The sequence below is a fragment of the Pseudopipra pipra genome, chromosome Z (assembly GCF_036250125.1).
Source record: "Pseudopipra pipra isolate bDixPip1 chromosome Z, bDixPip1.hap1, whole genome shotgun sequence".
NCBI classification, from domain to species: Eukaryota; Metazoa; Chordata; class Aves; order Passeriformes; family Pipridae; genus Pseudopipra; species Pseudopipra pipra.
In genome coordinates, this window is record NC_087581.1 from 2778892 (window position 1) to 2794948 (window position 16057).

General features: G+C 50.8%; 1 protein-coding gene across 2 annotated transcripts in view; it reads right to left on the reverse strand.

Annotated features, from left to right (window-relative positions):
* The window catches only part of ARK2C (arkadia (RNF111) C-terminal like ring finger ubiquitin ligase 2C), a 51477-nt gene extending 38201 nt beyond the window's left edge, over nucleotides 1–13276 (reverse strand). For both annotated transcript variants that reach the window (XM_064642827.1, XM_064642826.1), the window contains exon 1: nucleotides 13162–13276. In XM_064642827.1, coding sequence (XP_064498897.1) covers nucleotides 13162–13222 — 61 coding nt within the window. In that variant the 5' untranslated portion in view covers nucleotides 13223–13276. The remainder of the gene's footprint in view (nucleotides 1–13161) is intronic.
* Between the last annotated feature and the right edge of the window lie 2781 nt (nucleotides 13277–16057).

Genomic DNA, 16057 nt, shown 5'->3' on the forward strand with positions numbered 1-16057 from the left:
TGGAAAACACTTCGCATTTTCACCACACTGTTGTGTTCTGGGCTTTTATCCCTCTTTTTTTCTTTTTTTTTTTTTTAATCACAAAGTCTCATTTTATTTGTTGGCTTTCTCAAAGCTCCAGCTCCCTGGCGTGACGCGAAAGTGTGCATGTCATGGCATCATTAGAAATGGGCTTGTTCTTTACTCTGAAAAAAAAAACAACCACCAACCCAATAGCAAGCAGGATCTGGGACTATTCATGGACTGGAGAGGAGCGTTTCAGCTCAGTGGGCAGGGTGCCAACTCTGCACACCCACCTGCTCCATGAAACTTACCTCCAACAGGCTGCTCTCAGAGAGGACTCCCCAAAGTCCCCTGCAGAGGTGGCAGCTCCAATTAGGGATTGTTGTTGGCTGCCCTGGTACATCCCTCCTCCCCTGCACAACCCTCCTGCCTGGCCCTGGCACCTCCTTGATGCCCTTTGGCTCTTGTGCTGGCCTGGATGCACCTCCCCTCCAAGGGATGCTGCCAGTGAGCTGCCTTTCTGCAAAGCACATCCACCCCTGTTTTCAACTTAAATTGCAGGTCATTAGGTTATTAAAAAGGGGCCCTTCCTGCCCCCCCATCCCCACTGTGGGGCCATAAAGCTGTGACCAGTTGTGCCATTGCACCAAAAAATGGAGCTGGGGGAGAGGAGAGGCACCAGTGCTCCGTATTCAACACAATGAAAGAGCAGCAGCCCTTTTGCACAGGTATTTTCTGCAAAGCCTTCATCAAAACCACCACCCCCCACAAAAGGAGGGGTTTCTAGAAGTGAAGCTGGATGAGGGATGTGTACCAGAGCCCACTTGGCACTGCACCATGATGCTCCTTTCCCCTGGCCAAATAATGAATGTGACCATGCTTTGAAGCCAGTTACGAGATAGAGCTCATGTTCCCAACACCAATTATTACAGCATCCATCACAGTCATCTCCCACTGCAGCAGCCAGAGGACAGCATATGCTCTTCAGCCTTCTCATCCCTTCAGCCCCTACAGAGCTCTCAGGGAGCTCTGGACACACTGTCCCACAGGAGCAGGGCCTTACCCTCCCCTCCACCAACACACACCAGACCAACGTGCTAAAGCATCTTGAGCGTTTGCAGTAGGTTTGAATCCCAGAGCCAGCAGCAACCTTGAGGAAGACTTTGGTGCTTGGAGAAGGAATGTGAAGAAGGAGCAGTTCAAAAAAGCCCATCACACCCACAGGGGAAAGCACAGCAGATGTTGTAACACGTGGTGGGGAAAAGAGAGTGGTAAAAGTGAAAAAGTCAAGTGAAGGGAAAAACAACAGCCTAGCCAGGAGGAGGTTTAGGTTGGATCTCAGGAAAAGATTCTTTCCCCCAGAGGGTGGTTGGGCACTGAACAGGCTCCCCAGGGCAGTGGTCACAGCACCAAGGCTGACAGAGCCCAAGGAGTGTTTGGACAACGCTCTCAGGGACAAGGTGGGATTGTTGGGGTGTCCGTGCAGAGTCAGGAGTTGGACTGGATGATCCTTGTGGGTCCCTTCCAGCTCAGAGTATTCCATGATTCTATGACTTCTCACCTAGCAGATAACGAGGCTCATAAAGCATTTGTTGAAGAGCAGCAGAAGTTGTGTCTCTGCAGAGCCAGAGGACGGGCCCAAGGCTGGGTCTGCCAGCACCAACATCAGCCCAGGCAGAAAAGATCTCCCTTATCACTTGGTTTCTAACAGATAAAGGTCCAAGGAGAGATGCTGGACTGTGGATAAGGAAGTCCAGGACAAGGAATCCCAGGACAAGGACAGGGGCTTAGCACAAGCTGGATGATGCATGAGCAGGTGTAACATATCCCAAAGAACAGCTTCCCCAATGTTGTTGAGCTCTGGGCCTTGATTTTGTTAAAGGGGCTCAAAACCACTTGCTACAGGAAGAACAGAGTCACACAGGACACCTAACAAACATACCTCAGCTTCCCTAATAGCATCCCAGCTCCTTTCAGGAGGAACCTCTTTCTGTCCAAGGGATCTTGCCTTCCTTCCCTTTGGTCCATATCCTATTTTTCCAAGCCTGTAACCACCTCCTGGCAATATTTTCCTTCCCTGGGACACCCCTGCACCCTGAAGCAGCACTCCCTGCATGGCAGGGTGTGAAATCTGGATCTGGCAATACAGGATTCTCCTTGCAGATGACCCAGGGCAAGATGATGATATGTCCTTACCTCCAAGGTGTTTCTATGGTCTCCTCTGGCAAAACACCCAGGATTTCCACTGGCCAGTTTGTAATCACATTTGCCAGACAGGCTTTCCTGCTCAAATCGAACAAGGCCATGGAGAAGCTGCTTTTTGCTTCTGCAGGCTGGAGGACAATCACAGAATATCCTGAGCTGGAAGGGACAAGGATCATCCAGTCCAGCTCCTGACCAACACAGTCTCAGCAATCCCACCCTGTCCAAACACTCCTTGGGCTCTGTCAGCCTTGGGGCCGTGATCACTGCCCTGGGGAGCCTGTTCAGTGCCCGACCACCCTCTGGGGAAAGAACCTTTTCCTGAGATCCAACCTAACCCTGCCCTGACACAATTTCAGGCCATTCCCTGGGGTCCTGTCACTGGTCACACTGAGCAGAGATCAGTGCCTGTCCCTCCTGTTCCCCTCCCCAGGAAGTTGTAACTGCAGTGAGGTCTCCCCTCAGTCTCCTCTTCTCCAGCTGAACACACCAAGTGCCCTCAGCTGCTCCTCACATGGCTTCAGATCAAGGCCCTTCACCATCCTCGTGTCCCTCCTTTGGACTCAACATCTTTCTCATATTGTGGTGACAAATACTGCACACATTACTCGAGGTGAGGCCAGACCACCACAGAGCAGAGCAGGAGTAACTCTGGTGGATGAGACCAGTGAGGAGCAAAGCAGTGGTTGCACATCCTGTTCAAGATTTCCACTCTCACTGTCATTTTGGGAGCAACCTCTGGCCCTCCCAAGCCTGGAAACACAGCCTTGATGCCAATGGAGGTGAGAAGGAAGGAGAGGCAGGGGCTGATATGGTTTTGTGACCTCCTGCACTGGGAACCGTCTTTCCAAGACTCATCTCAGAGATTACAGCACTTTCCACAGATTAATAAATCCAACAGTTTCACAGTACAATAACACTGAAAATTGAAGCAGTCTATTCCTGACCATTGCACGCTTCCCAAGAGAGTATAAAACACCTAATCCACCTCTCTGATATTGAAAAAAATTATCTCTAGGTGAAACATTTGTGTATGAAAAACCCAACTTAAAAATTGGAATGAATTGGTTTTAAGCCCTGCATCCAGTTGATGCTGTTTCATTTTCTGTCATAAGACAGCATTTCACTTCTGGGGTTGTGGCCTATTTCATCTCCCTTCAAATGAACCATTTAAAAGTCTCTCCCCACCCACTCATTTTGCTGAAAAACTCCAGGACAATATAAAACCAGGAAAATAAATTTTCAGCCAGTGAACTGGAAAACAATCATCATCATCAAAACCAGATATTTCTGTTTTAATGTAGCTCTAGTCCCTGGCAACTCAGTTCAATAGAAGTGCCACCAGCTGAGCTGCTGGCCCACCAACCATCACTCACCCATCCACCCCCTGCTGCTCTGGGGACAGGACATCTGTTGCTTTGAGGCCCAATTCCTGCACAATACCATAATTTTCAGCTCACAGGTTGAAGGAATAACCTCAGAGGAAAGAGTCCAGCCACTACTGGTAAATTTACTTCATCTCTCAGCTAGAGAGATAAGCAACAGACTAAGGATGGACAATGGGTTTTGCTGCAGCTTTGATAAGCTCAGGAAGGTATAGAATCATGGAATCCTTCAGGCTGGAGAAGCCCTCCAAGATTATCGATTATCAAGTCCAACCATTCCCCAGCACTGCCAAGGCCACCACTAACCCATGTCCCCAAGTGCCACATCCACAGGGCTTTTAAATCCCACCAGGGATGGGGACTTCAACACTGCCCTGAGCAGCCTCTGCCAGGTTCTGGACAACCCTTTCCATGAAGAAATTTTCCCAATATCCAATCTAAACACCATCACCACTCCCAGTGCAACTTGAGGTCGTTTCCTCTCATCCTGTCCCTTGTTCCCTGGCAGCAGAGCCCAATCCCCCCTGGCTCTCCCCTCTTCTGTCAGGGAGTTGCAGAACCAGAAGGTCACCCCGAGCCTCCTTTTCTCCAGGATGAGCCCCCCCAGCTCCCTCAGACGCTCCTGCTGCTCCAGACCCTTCCCCAGCTCCGTTCCCTTCCCTGCACACGCTCCAGCCCCTCAATGTCTCTCGTCTGAGGGGCCTATCTGAGTGGGGCCAAGAATATCTCAAAATTTTGCCACCAGTCCAGGACAAACAGATTGTGCCGCTTCCAGACTCTCCCAGTGTGTGCTGAATCCCTGCTTCCCAGGATAGGAAGTACAGAGTAACTCACTTTCCTCTGCAGCCTTTGCTTTTGTTTAATTAAACTGACTTTATCTCAACTCACAAGTTCTTTTCCATCTCATTTTCTCCCCTCTGTCCTGTCGAGGAGGGGAATCCTGGAGCAGCTGGGTGGGCACCTCACGTCCAGCCAGGATCATCCCTCCACAGGATGTTTCCCACTCAAACCAACGAGGGCTGAGCAAAACCAGCTTCATAAGTTCTTTTGGTGCACAAGGGATACCATTTTCTCATTTGAGCCCCATGGAGAACTGTCTGTAGCCCTTTGATCTCAAAGGAGGCTCTCCAAAGAGGAGCAGGAGGGAGTTTGGGGCTGCCAATGGGCTTCACAGGTGGCCAGCACGGGAGGGGACCTTTTTTTATAGGGTTGCATGCAACCAGGCATTCATTATTTCAAAAAAACATCTTTGTAACCCCAAGCCCACTAATGTCAGGCTATCTCTGTGCAGAAAGCCTCCTCGTTCCTTATCTCAGCCCCAGGAGATTTGCGGGATATCACAAATAACAGCTGGACAAGATAAGGCTTCTTCCAACACGCTGCTTGCTCCCAGCATCTGTAAAGCCTCATCATGATGGACCTGAATGGACCAGTGCCTGGGGACACCACATCTCATCTGTTTTCAGTCCAACCCTGCTCTCTCTATTTCTGAGCAAATATTGTGAGTTTTTCCCCCTCATTTTCATGCCCAGGACACTTATCCCGAAACCCTACCAAACACCCTCACCTCCCACCGGGGAGAGCAGAGACCAGAGAACGCTCTATTTTGGCGAAGCAGAACTTAATCCACTCCCTGTCCCTTCCAGCTCCCAGTGTTGAGGGAAACTCTTAATTTCAATTAGCTGCTCGTGCAGTAAGACCCTACGAAGGAGGAGGAGAGCTGTCAGGATCTGACCCTCCAGGGCTTCCCATCGTGGTAATGCAAAACCAGGCACGCCAGCAAACAAGATGTTTATAGCCCAGTGATTCATAACACTGCAGAGTTTGCAGGAAATGTAACACCATTCATGATCAAGAAATGCTCTTGTTTTCTGCTAAATATATGAAATAATCACTCCTCCCCTGAGCAGCAGATGCAAATTATACCTAGTATTAGCCTCATATGCCAACCACTATAATTCCAGTGCAGCATGAAGCCGTTTCCCAAGGCTTTAGAAGTCCCTTAATCTGCCTTTTGACGTCAAATGACAAATTTCTTGCCTGGGATCATTAACGGGATGACTAATGAAAGCTGATAAGTGAATTTATAAATGAAATTAAAGATATTAATATTAAAGGCCAGGCTACAAGAAAGAGAAATGTGGATTTAGCAAACCACAACAAGGAGCACGGTAATCTGCATGAGATTTACAGCTCCCTTCCTGACAGGCAAATGAGTGGTATTTTCCGCCTGGAGGTTGTGGAAACTGCCAGGCTTGATGGACACTTCTCCTGAAGCATCACCACCCCCATTACCTTCAGACTCTGACTGAGATTTAAAAAGCTCCTGCTCAAGTTTAACTGCAAATGCCAAACCAGGGATTAACACACGCCGACAGTCTTGCAAAGATAACTGCATCACCAAACCCTCCTGCAAGCAAAATTACCTTTAGACTGTGGCCAGTTTGCTGCCAATTACTATTTTTATTTATTTATTTATTTTTTAGATACAAACACACCTCAAACTAGGTTCTCCTCTTATTTATCGCAGTATAAAAGCCAAGCAACCCTTTTAAAAGCCGAGGACTTACTTCGGCTTTATGCGCATATAAACACGTTCAGACCTTCCCAGATGGGTGTCCAATCCCATGTCCAGGCAGCTCCACCACGAACCTACAGATCTTTTCTGACTCCAGTTGCTCCTCACTGAGATTTGGGGGTCACAGGAGAGACTACTTATGTCTCAGCTCCCCCCAGATGACGATGGACAACCCTGAGTGGACCACACAAACATTCCCCACTGCCCCAAGGCACATAGGCAAACACAGGCACCTCCTCTGCTATCAAAAAGGAGAAGAAAGCTTCCTTTTGTCTGTATATGCCCAGTTTTCAAGCAGAAATATAATGAAAACAAGCTAGCTGGGCAATCAATCATGAGTGGTGCCTCCTCATGCATCAGTACCTTGAGCTATATCAGTGCAACTGATGGAAGAGTCAGATGCCAACAGAATGAGGAACCCCAGAGACACACAGGAAGCACAGCTGGGAAGGGCACGTTTGCTATGGGGACCTTTCCCAATCCCACCCGCCCCTGGAGGAACCCAGTGTGAGGAGAAGCTGCATGGAGATGGATGCCCAAGGGATGTTTTTTCTGAACGTCTTTCAGGGACCCCTCCAAGCCTGGAGAAAAGGACAAGAGCAGGTTTTCAGAGCAGTTCTTAGCTCCAGAGATGGACATACGGCTTGGTGGGCTGTCTAGTTCCATCAGAGTCCCGCTCAAAAAAGTCCCAGAAGTTGCCCATCGCTGGTTTTCTCCTCATTTAGGGGGACACCTGCCCCTTGTACCATTTGGGAAGGGAGACATGGAGGAGTGATGCACAGTAACAGCTCCACAGCACCACTTGAGCCCTTCAAGGGGAGAAAAAGGGGAAAACCAGCAACAGCCAATGGCTCAGACTGAGCTGAGGGTCACCCACACCTTGGAGTGTCACGTCCAGGCAGGGCAGCCACTGTGAGCAGCCAGGAGCACAGGGATGTGGTGTGAGAGACAGGGACACTCGGATCCTTCCCCCAGCTACCGAAATCCTCATCCAAACATGTCCCCCACAGGCACGTCCCCACCTCAAAGGCTCCCAGCCCACTGGGCTGCCCCTTACTACCTCTCTCCACGACCTGCATCTTCACTGCTTCCAGCACTTCTTTGCTCCTGACCCCACTGGGTTTAGTCCCTCAAGCCAAACTGATGATGTTCATTAAAGAGCCACAAGCCACACACACACATGCACACGCACACAACTTTCCTGCAGACACATTTTACAGCCTTTAAAGGGAGGGACAGAAAACAACAGCAGTTAAGGACTTACCAAGAGGGATCCATGACAGCATGGGCCAACCAGCCCAATCCAGCTGGGGCTGGGAAATGTAAAGGACCGGCTGGCAGGAAAATGTGTGAGAAAAGGTCCTGGGAGACTGCAAAACTGAGCAGAGGAGGAGCAGAAAGGGTAAGAAAAGGTGGTGAGGAGGCATGGAGAAGATCTGGGTTTGCTTTCCCTCCATCCTGGCTGCTGCTGAGCTCTCCAGCACAGGAGTCCAGTCCCTGCCACCACCAGGATCTGTGGCACTGGCTGAGAAGGGATTGGTTTTTTTTATTATTATTTTAGAGGGAGAATTTAACCATTTGCAAGAGACACGATTTTCTCACTAAGAAGATTTAGGAGTAAGGCAAGACCACACAAGGATTTAATTTGTGCATCTCCCATGGGTTCCCATGCAGAGTCGCTTGGGAAACCACAACCCCTCTGCCAACCCCAACTGCAGACCAACCCACTCCATCGCCCCACACTGAACCAAAAAAGGCAGAAAATTACCATTTTCCCCACTGGGTCTTATCCCAACTCTCACTGCCCCTCCTGAAGCCTTTGCCCCGGCCCCACTGCAGCCTCATCACCCTTCTCCTCAAACCACCACGTCGGCTGATAAACCTGCTGAGTGTTGTAGAGGACTTGTGAGTTTTGAGGATCAAGTTTGCCACAAGCAGCAAATTGAAGATGTACTTTATGTACAAACCCTTAAGGGAAAAGCCTTGTGCTACCACCCGACTCCAGGAGCTGCAGGTTTAGGGAGAAACACCCAAATACCATGAGATGCCCAAGAGTCACAACATTGGCACTGCCATCACACCTCCCCCAGCTGCCAAACCAACTCTGGTCTTGGGGGTTACAGATATCAGAGATGATTTGATGCAGGAGAAGGCCTTTTGCAAAGTCTCCCCTTGAATTTCTGACTCACTTATTTAATGCTTCCCAAAACGAGTGCTCCCAGGTTAAGGGTGGGAAAAGCTTTTCTTGGCTGACCTGCTGCACTGTGTGTCCCTTTTCAAACACCTCTAGAGGCAAGAACCTTCCAGTTTAGACATGAGGCAGCCCCAGTGCACAGTTTGGGTTTAAACCAGCATGTAAAGGGGCTGGAGGGCATACTCATGGCCTCACTACCCCTGAAAGAGCCATACTCCCACCTCCTTCCACCCCAGAGGTTGTGAGCACCCTCTGTCTGATCAGTGCAGAGAGATGAGCCAGCCTCAGATGTCCCACGTGCTCTCCGAGGTATTTGGGATGTTTCTCCTACAGGTTTGGGAGCCCCAGCTGTGCTGCATCCTCCCCTTCCAGCTATCGAGAATCTCCCCAGGTTATGAGCAAGGTTTGAAGCAGCAACAAAAAACAAAGCTCAGACTTACTCCAGGACAGTCCTTCCAGGGGGGTCACGGAGGAGGACTCGGGGTGACTCGGCAAGGACCGAGGCTGGAGGTGGATATGGCAGTGTCTTGGCACCTACAGATCTCTCCCCCCGATTTGGCACCCACACTCTGTCCAGGGCACACCCAGCGCTGATGGGCTGTGTCCCCACCACTTCACCCCCTCCAACCAGAGCAGCTCCTGGGTTTTGTGGCAGACACCCCCCAAACCACCCCCCAGCTCCTTTTGCTGTCTCACTCGTGCACCAACTCACCGGTTCTTAAATCACACACTTCCACGGGGCCAGATCTTTCTTTACACTTTGCTGGTAATTCCCAGTATGAGCAAAAGTCACTACTTGTTTCTCTTTTTCTTAAAAAACCATCGATGGAGTTTGTGCCACCACCCCAAGCCCTGTGTGAGAGCCCCATCAGTCCAGCTCCTGTTTGGCATCATTAAATGCACGCAGATGTGTGTGAGACCTCTACACAACCCTCAGATAAATGAATCTCAGAGCCCATTTCGTCCGTGTTTGAGGCTACCCCTCTCCCTGTTACTGAAAGAAGTTATTTAAAGGAGCCCAGGGACACAGGTTGGTGCTGGGGAGATGTCTAGGCTTTACAGAAATCACTGCATGTGCCTCCACACCCACAGCAGCACCACCAGCACGTGACTTGCCTTGGATCTCCTCAGCCCGTGATGCTAAAACAAAAAAATATATCATTTTCTTTGCACCAGGTGGCTTTTTTTAAGACTGAAAGGTGGCTTTTCAAGAGTGTCAAAGGAATTAAGTCATTAAAATGTGGATGAGTTTGATGGATTATGAGCTATGAAAGCCTGATGGTTACTGACTAATAAGGCTGGGAGGTGGAGGAGGGGGGGATGTTTCCTCTTGTAAGGATGTGTTTCTAACAAGACAGGTCAAAAATATGATGCGGATGATAAATTGCTCTAAAAGTTGCCATTAACCCAGCAGCTTTCTGCATTATTAGATTACCAAGGCATCCTCAGAGCACATTGACCACGCAGTTTTTGCTCTGTATCAGTGCTAATTTGCAGAGTGAGACCTGGGGGGGAGGTTATTACGCTCGCTGCAGTGAATTCCCCACTCCCAACAAAGGGGCAGCTGCCGGCAGGTGTCTGTGGTGCATTTGGAAAGGATGGGTTTATCCCTGTTGGGGTTTGGGGTGGGGTAGAGGGGAGTGGGATTTGGGGGGGTTTTTTCGTTTTTTTTGTTTTGTTTTGTTTTTTTCCACGCCATAACCCGAATCTCATTGTCTTACGTGGGGTGGGGGGGTTTGAATAAAAAAAAAAAAAAAAAAAAACTAAACAAAAAAAAAGGAGAAAGAGAGAACAAAAAGAAGGGAGGGTGGGGGAAATAATAATTAAAAAAAAAAAAAATCACATTGGAAAATGATCAGCCCCAACAGGCATGCATGTCTCCCTTCATGCAAGCGAGAAGCACAGCCTCCCTCCTCGGGATGTGTACGGGGACATGTGTCAGGCACGGAGGAGCTCAGCGCTGGCCCGGGGCGAGGATGGAGCGAGAACAAAGGGCCACGGCAAACACTACATCCAGGGGGGAGCAGGGGGGCGACCCGCCGGTGCTCATACAGGGTGGGGGGACAGGATGGCCAAACAGTCACCGAGGTACACGGAAAAGGAAATATGGAGAAGGAAATCATAAGTAAATGTTTATAGAGAAAACCAACCAAACTCAGGATAAAGCTAGGAGGGAGGTGGAAAGGCACGGCCTTGCAAAATGATGCGTCTCTGGGAGGGATGCTGGGGTAAGGCAGGGTAAGGCAGGGCAGGCTGCCGGAGCCACTGGATTTTGCTTTGTTTGCCAGAGGCTCCTCGTGAAATTTTTAGCGGTGGGAACCCACCGACCTGCTGAAATTTGTCTTCCTCCCATTAAAGACCAATTACCAATCCTGTGTCTCCCCCCACCCCGGCTTCTGTGGAAATGTAATTAAAGACAAGATGCTTCCCCCCCCCCCCGCGCCTCCCCTTCCCAGCCCCATCTCTCCTGGCTTTGGGAGCCCTGACTTCCCTCAGTTTCTCGTGGCATCCAAGCCAAAGCTGGGAGGTTTTACAGGACCATTTTGCAGACCTGGGAGAGGGGTCTGGTGCAGGAACAAGGAGAGGTGACCACTATTATTATCGCTTTGCTGCTGCAGCAAAACTGCTCGCTGACTGCAATTTATCCATCCCTCCATGCTTCCAAATATTTTAAGGTTCCCCATTACTTTCTCCCAACCCCGTACTTTGCTTTTTTAAATTTTTTTTTTTTTTTGACCAAATCGAGTTTATTCAGAAGATGGTAGGCCTGGAGGCTTCGAGCAGGAAAAATGTAGTTACAACATTAGCAGCTGGGACGGTTTTTACGAGCCCTGCCTTGCAGGGGTCTAGTGAAGATATTTATAGCGTGCCAGTCGCCGCGGGACCGAGGCACGGCAACTTCTCGCCTGGCAGATGGTGGGCAGGGCACTCGCAGAGATGTATACGTTTAAATATACAGCTTAAAGATTAAAGGGAGTTTTGTTTTGTTTTTTTTTTTAAATCTCCCAGGCTCGTTTACACCTCTTGCTAATCAAAGAGTTTCAAAAAAAAAAACCCAAACAATTCCCCCCATCCATCCGGAGGTCGCTTCTGGTAAGGAATGTGTAATGTTGTAACTAGAATGAATAAGCAGCAGACCCTTCATCAAATATCTGTATTTTTTTTTCCCCGATTAATAATGAGGGATTGGATTGTACACTTTTTTTTTTTTAGCTATTCTGCGGTAAAAACAGAATTCTGCATCGGCACAACAGCAATACGGACTGTGCGCCGGGGATTATGTACACACAGACTAATGCTGAGGGTAGATGTGGGATAGGAGGGGGGAAAAAATGTATTTAAAAGCCCCCCCACATCTGCACTACGAGGGAGGAAAAAAATCCACTCACTCAAACCTCACGATGGGGGGGGGAAAAGCAAGGAAAAAATCTAAACAGCAGGATACGACAATAAATGGGGAAACAGCAATAGAAAAAGCACACTAGGTTAATATAGGAAAACTAGTTTCTTTATTGAGAGATCGTATATTAGTATTAGTGGAATCGTGTGTAACAATGTCATCATGCACACAATACAAAAAGGCAAGGCCCACCATGCTATGGAAGGGCAACAGAACAAAAGCAGCGTACACTGAGCAGATGTATAGGCTACAGCACATTACATTTCAGCAGGGTATGTCTCTACAGAGAGATTTACATCAGAAACTAGGTAATGTAAAAAAATACAGACCATGCTTTAGTTTTAGTACAAGAAAAAAGGTGGAGATACACAACCAAAGGATATTCGGTACAGAAAAAATTACCCACAAAATAAGAACAGGAAGTAATTTAGCACAGCAGAAAAAAATGTTATCCCTGTTTAATGGAAAACCATTTTGCCAGTCGTCTCTATTTCGCAGCCCAGTTTTGTTCGTTTTTTTTTTTTTTGGGGGGGGGTTAGGTGTTGGCCAGTTTTGGGGGTGTGCTGGCGGGACAGGACACTTGTGGCTGGATGGATGGAAGGACGGACGGGGCGGGGGGCGATGCCCGCGGGGACAGAGGTGTCACCGCGGGGACAGGGATGCTGCACCCCCCGCCAGCAGCTCCCGGGGGGGGCACTTTAACTCCCGCTCAACCACAGATCCCACTCCCCAACTCTTTTTCCAGCCTGATTTTCAGGGAATCGGGGCCAATCGCTGGGTTTGCTCTTCCCGACTTAGTGTATTTTTCAGAAGGTTTGGAGCAGGGAGGTGGGACCAGAGGACCCCGGTGTGGTCGCTTACAACCTCACCCGTCCTGTGATTGTGGTTTTGGCCGCAATTTGAGGGTGTCTGCCCCCCTTCCCCCCCCTCCCACTACCCCTCCCCAAAGAGACTCTGCGTCGACGACCACGGCAAAACAAATCCACTTAACAGGAATTTACAGTGCAAAATGTAACTCAGCTACTACACAGGATGGAGGTACAAAAATGGCTGTTATCGGCTACAGCTACGCTGGGATGGCCTGGGTGGCTACGGCGAGAGGGGGCGAAGGTGGGGGGGGGGGGGTAAGAGGAAGGTAAATTAAAAAATAAAAATAAAATTTCTAAAAGAAGAATGTGGGGGGTGAGGGGTGAGGGAAGAATGGATCTACCGCAGAGACGGGGAGGTGCGGGCGGGAGGGGGTGCGGGAGAGGGGGGGTGTCCCAAAAGAGGAGTGGTGTCCCGAAAAGGGGGGATGCTGGGGGGCTGGGGGGTGGGGGAGGTAAGGGGCACCCCCCCACACTTTGTCCTGCCGGGACTGCGGGCCGCGCCGCCCCCCCCGCGGCGCCGGGAGCGGTACCTCTGTTGCGCACGGAGCCGAAGACGGGCAGCACCAGGTATCCGACGTGCACCAGGACCATGCTGCGGCCCGGCCCTTCCCGCCCCGCGGACGCGCCGCCGACTGCGCCGGGGCCGCGCTGCGCCCGCACACAAAGGGACCCGCGGCCAATGGGCAGCGGCGAGCGCGGCAGGACACGCCCCCCGCGCGGGAACCGGCCAATGGGGAGCGGGGGGCGGGGCGAGGAGAGTGAGAGCAGGCGCGCACGCGCGCGGGAGGGGGGGAAGGAGGGGGGCTGGTGCGTGCGCGCGCAGACACCGGGGGTCCGTCTGTCCGTCCGTCAGTCAGACTGTACATCTGCCGTCCGTCCGTCCGTCCATCCAGCTGTCAGCCATCCGTCCGTTTGTCCATCCATTCATTCATCCATCATCCATCCATCATCCACCCATCCTTCCATCCATCGCCCATCCACCGTCCGTCATCCACCCATCCACCCATCCATCCACCATCCGCCCATCCCCAATCTATCCATCCATTCATTTGTCCATCCATCCATTCATCCATTGTCCATCCATTCACCACCCATCCATCCGTCATCCGTCCATCCATCCACCCTCCACCATCCATTCACCTACCCACCATCCATCCCTCCGTCCATCCATCCCTTATCCATCTGTCCATTCACCATCCACCATCCATACATTCATGCTTCCATCCACGATATATCCACCTCTCCATCCACCCATCCATCCATCCATTCTTTCACATGGATGTGTGTGCACACACGTGTACACACACATGCACACACATGCCTGGACTCACACATGTGTGTGCCAGCATCCAGCGCACACCAGCACAGACACATGTAGGCACACAGCCCCGTGCACGTGTGCAGCCCGAGGCACACACGCACACACATGTGCGGCCACACATGTTCACATGTGTGGGAAACAGAGGCACACGTGCACAAACACATGCACACATATGCTGGGACACACTCACGTGTGTTGGCATCTGGAATACAGGCACACACCTCGTACACCTACACAGCCCTGTGCACATGTGCAGCCAGAGACAGACACACGGGCACGCACATGTACATGCACACACATACATGTGCACACATATATGCAGATACACACGCATACATGTGCACACACGTGCACATACGTGCACACACATACATACATGTGCACCCACATATACATGTATATACACGCATATATGCACACACACATGTGCAGACATACATGTGCACACACACATGTGCACCTATTAACATACATGCGCACACACGTGCAGTCACACACACATACATGTGCATGCACACGTGCACCCACACACATACACGCACACGTGCATACATGCACACACACACGTGCACACACACATGCACACATACGTGCACATAGATGTGCACACACATGTACACACATTACATGCACACACGTGTGCACACACATACATGCGCACACACATGTACACACACATTACATGCACACACACGTGTGTGCACACACACATACATATGCACACACACGTGTGTGCACACACACATACATGTGCACACACACTTTACATACACATATGCACACACACATGCACACACACATACATGCACACACCATGTGCACATATATACATGCACACACATATACATGCACACACACATACATGCGCACACACACATTACATACACACACAGATGTGCACACACATGTGCACACACACACGTGCATGCCCACACACACACATACATACAGGCACACACATGCACACACGCATACATGGCACATACATGTGCACCCACACACATACATGCACACACGTGCACACACATACACACATACATGTGCACACAAACATACATGCACACACACACGTGCACACACACATAGATATGTACCCACACATGCTCACACACACGAACACAGGCGCGCACACACACACACATATGCACACACACACACATACATGCACACACACACACATACATGCACACACGTACATATGTACCCACACACGAACACGGGCACACACCCCTGTGGCCCCGGGCCGAGCCCCGCCGTGCCCGCAGCAGAGCACACGTGCGGAGCGCACACGTGGAGCACACCCCGCCACACATCCCTGTCCACCCCGCCACACATCCCTGGCCGTGACACGCGGGGGACACACGCCCGGGCTGGCCCGAGGAGCAGGATGGCGGGGCCGCAGGAGCACGGAGGGCTCGTCCCTGTCCCCACCCCAGTCCTTGCCCTCATCCCCTCCCGGGTGACAGTGCCCCATTGTGTTGGCGCCCCAGTTACTGACGGAGCTGCTCCGTTGGGGCATCACTAACCTAAAATGGCTCCAGCGGGACCTGGAGGGATGCGGAATTCCCTGGGGGCTCGGAGCCACCCTCCTCCTGGGGCAACAAACCCCCACGGCTTAAAGAAAGGCGATTCTCCGCACACACACCCGCCTGAAAAAGAAAAAAAAACACAGCCAGACGCTCATCTCGATTTAAAACTGTTTAAATGGAGTGGAAGACCCCGTTGTGCAGGAGGGGTTTCCATCAGGGCGCGGGATCCCGGGAATCATTTCATCCCACTGCAAAGTGACTTTTCCATGGCCTTTCCTCCCTGCCCAGGCCGGGGGTTGTTGTTGCCGCCGTCCCGCCGTGGGGAGCCCCCTTAATCCCTGCTTAGCCTTATCCATCCCGTGCATCTGGCAGGTTTAAGCGCTCGGCAGCCTCCGAACGTGGATGTGCGGTGGATTTGTCCGCCTGGATTATTGCAGTGGGTTTGTCGTTGGATTTATCTGGTGGTTTTGTTGCGGGTTTGGGTTGGTTTGTTGTTTTGTTTTGTTTTGTTCCCCCCCCCCCCCCCCCCATCTGAATTAAAACGTGGGCTTGGCAACCTGGCTCTGTGTAACCCCT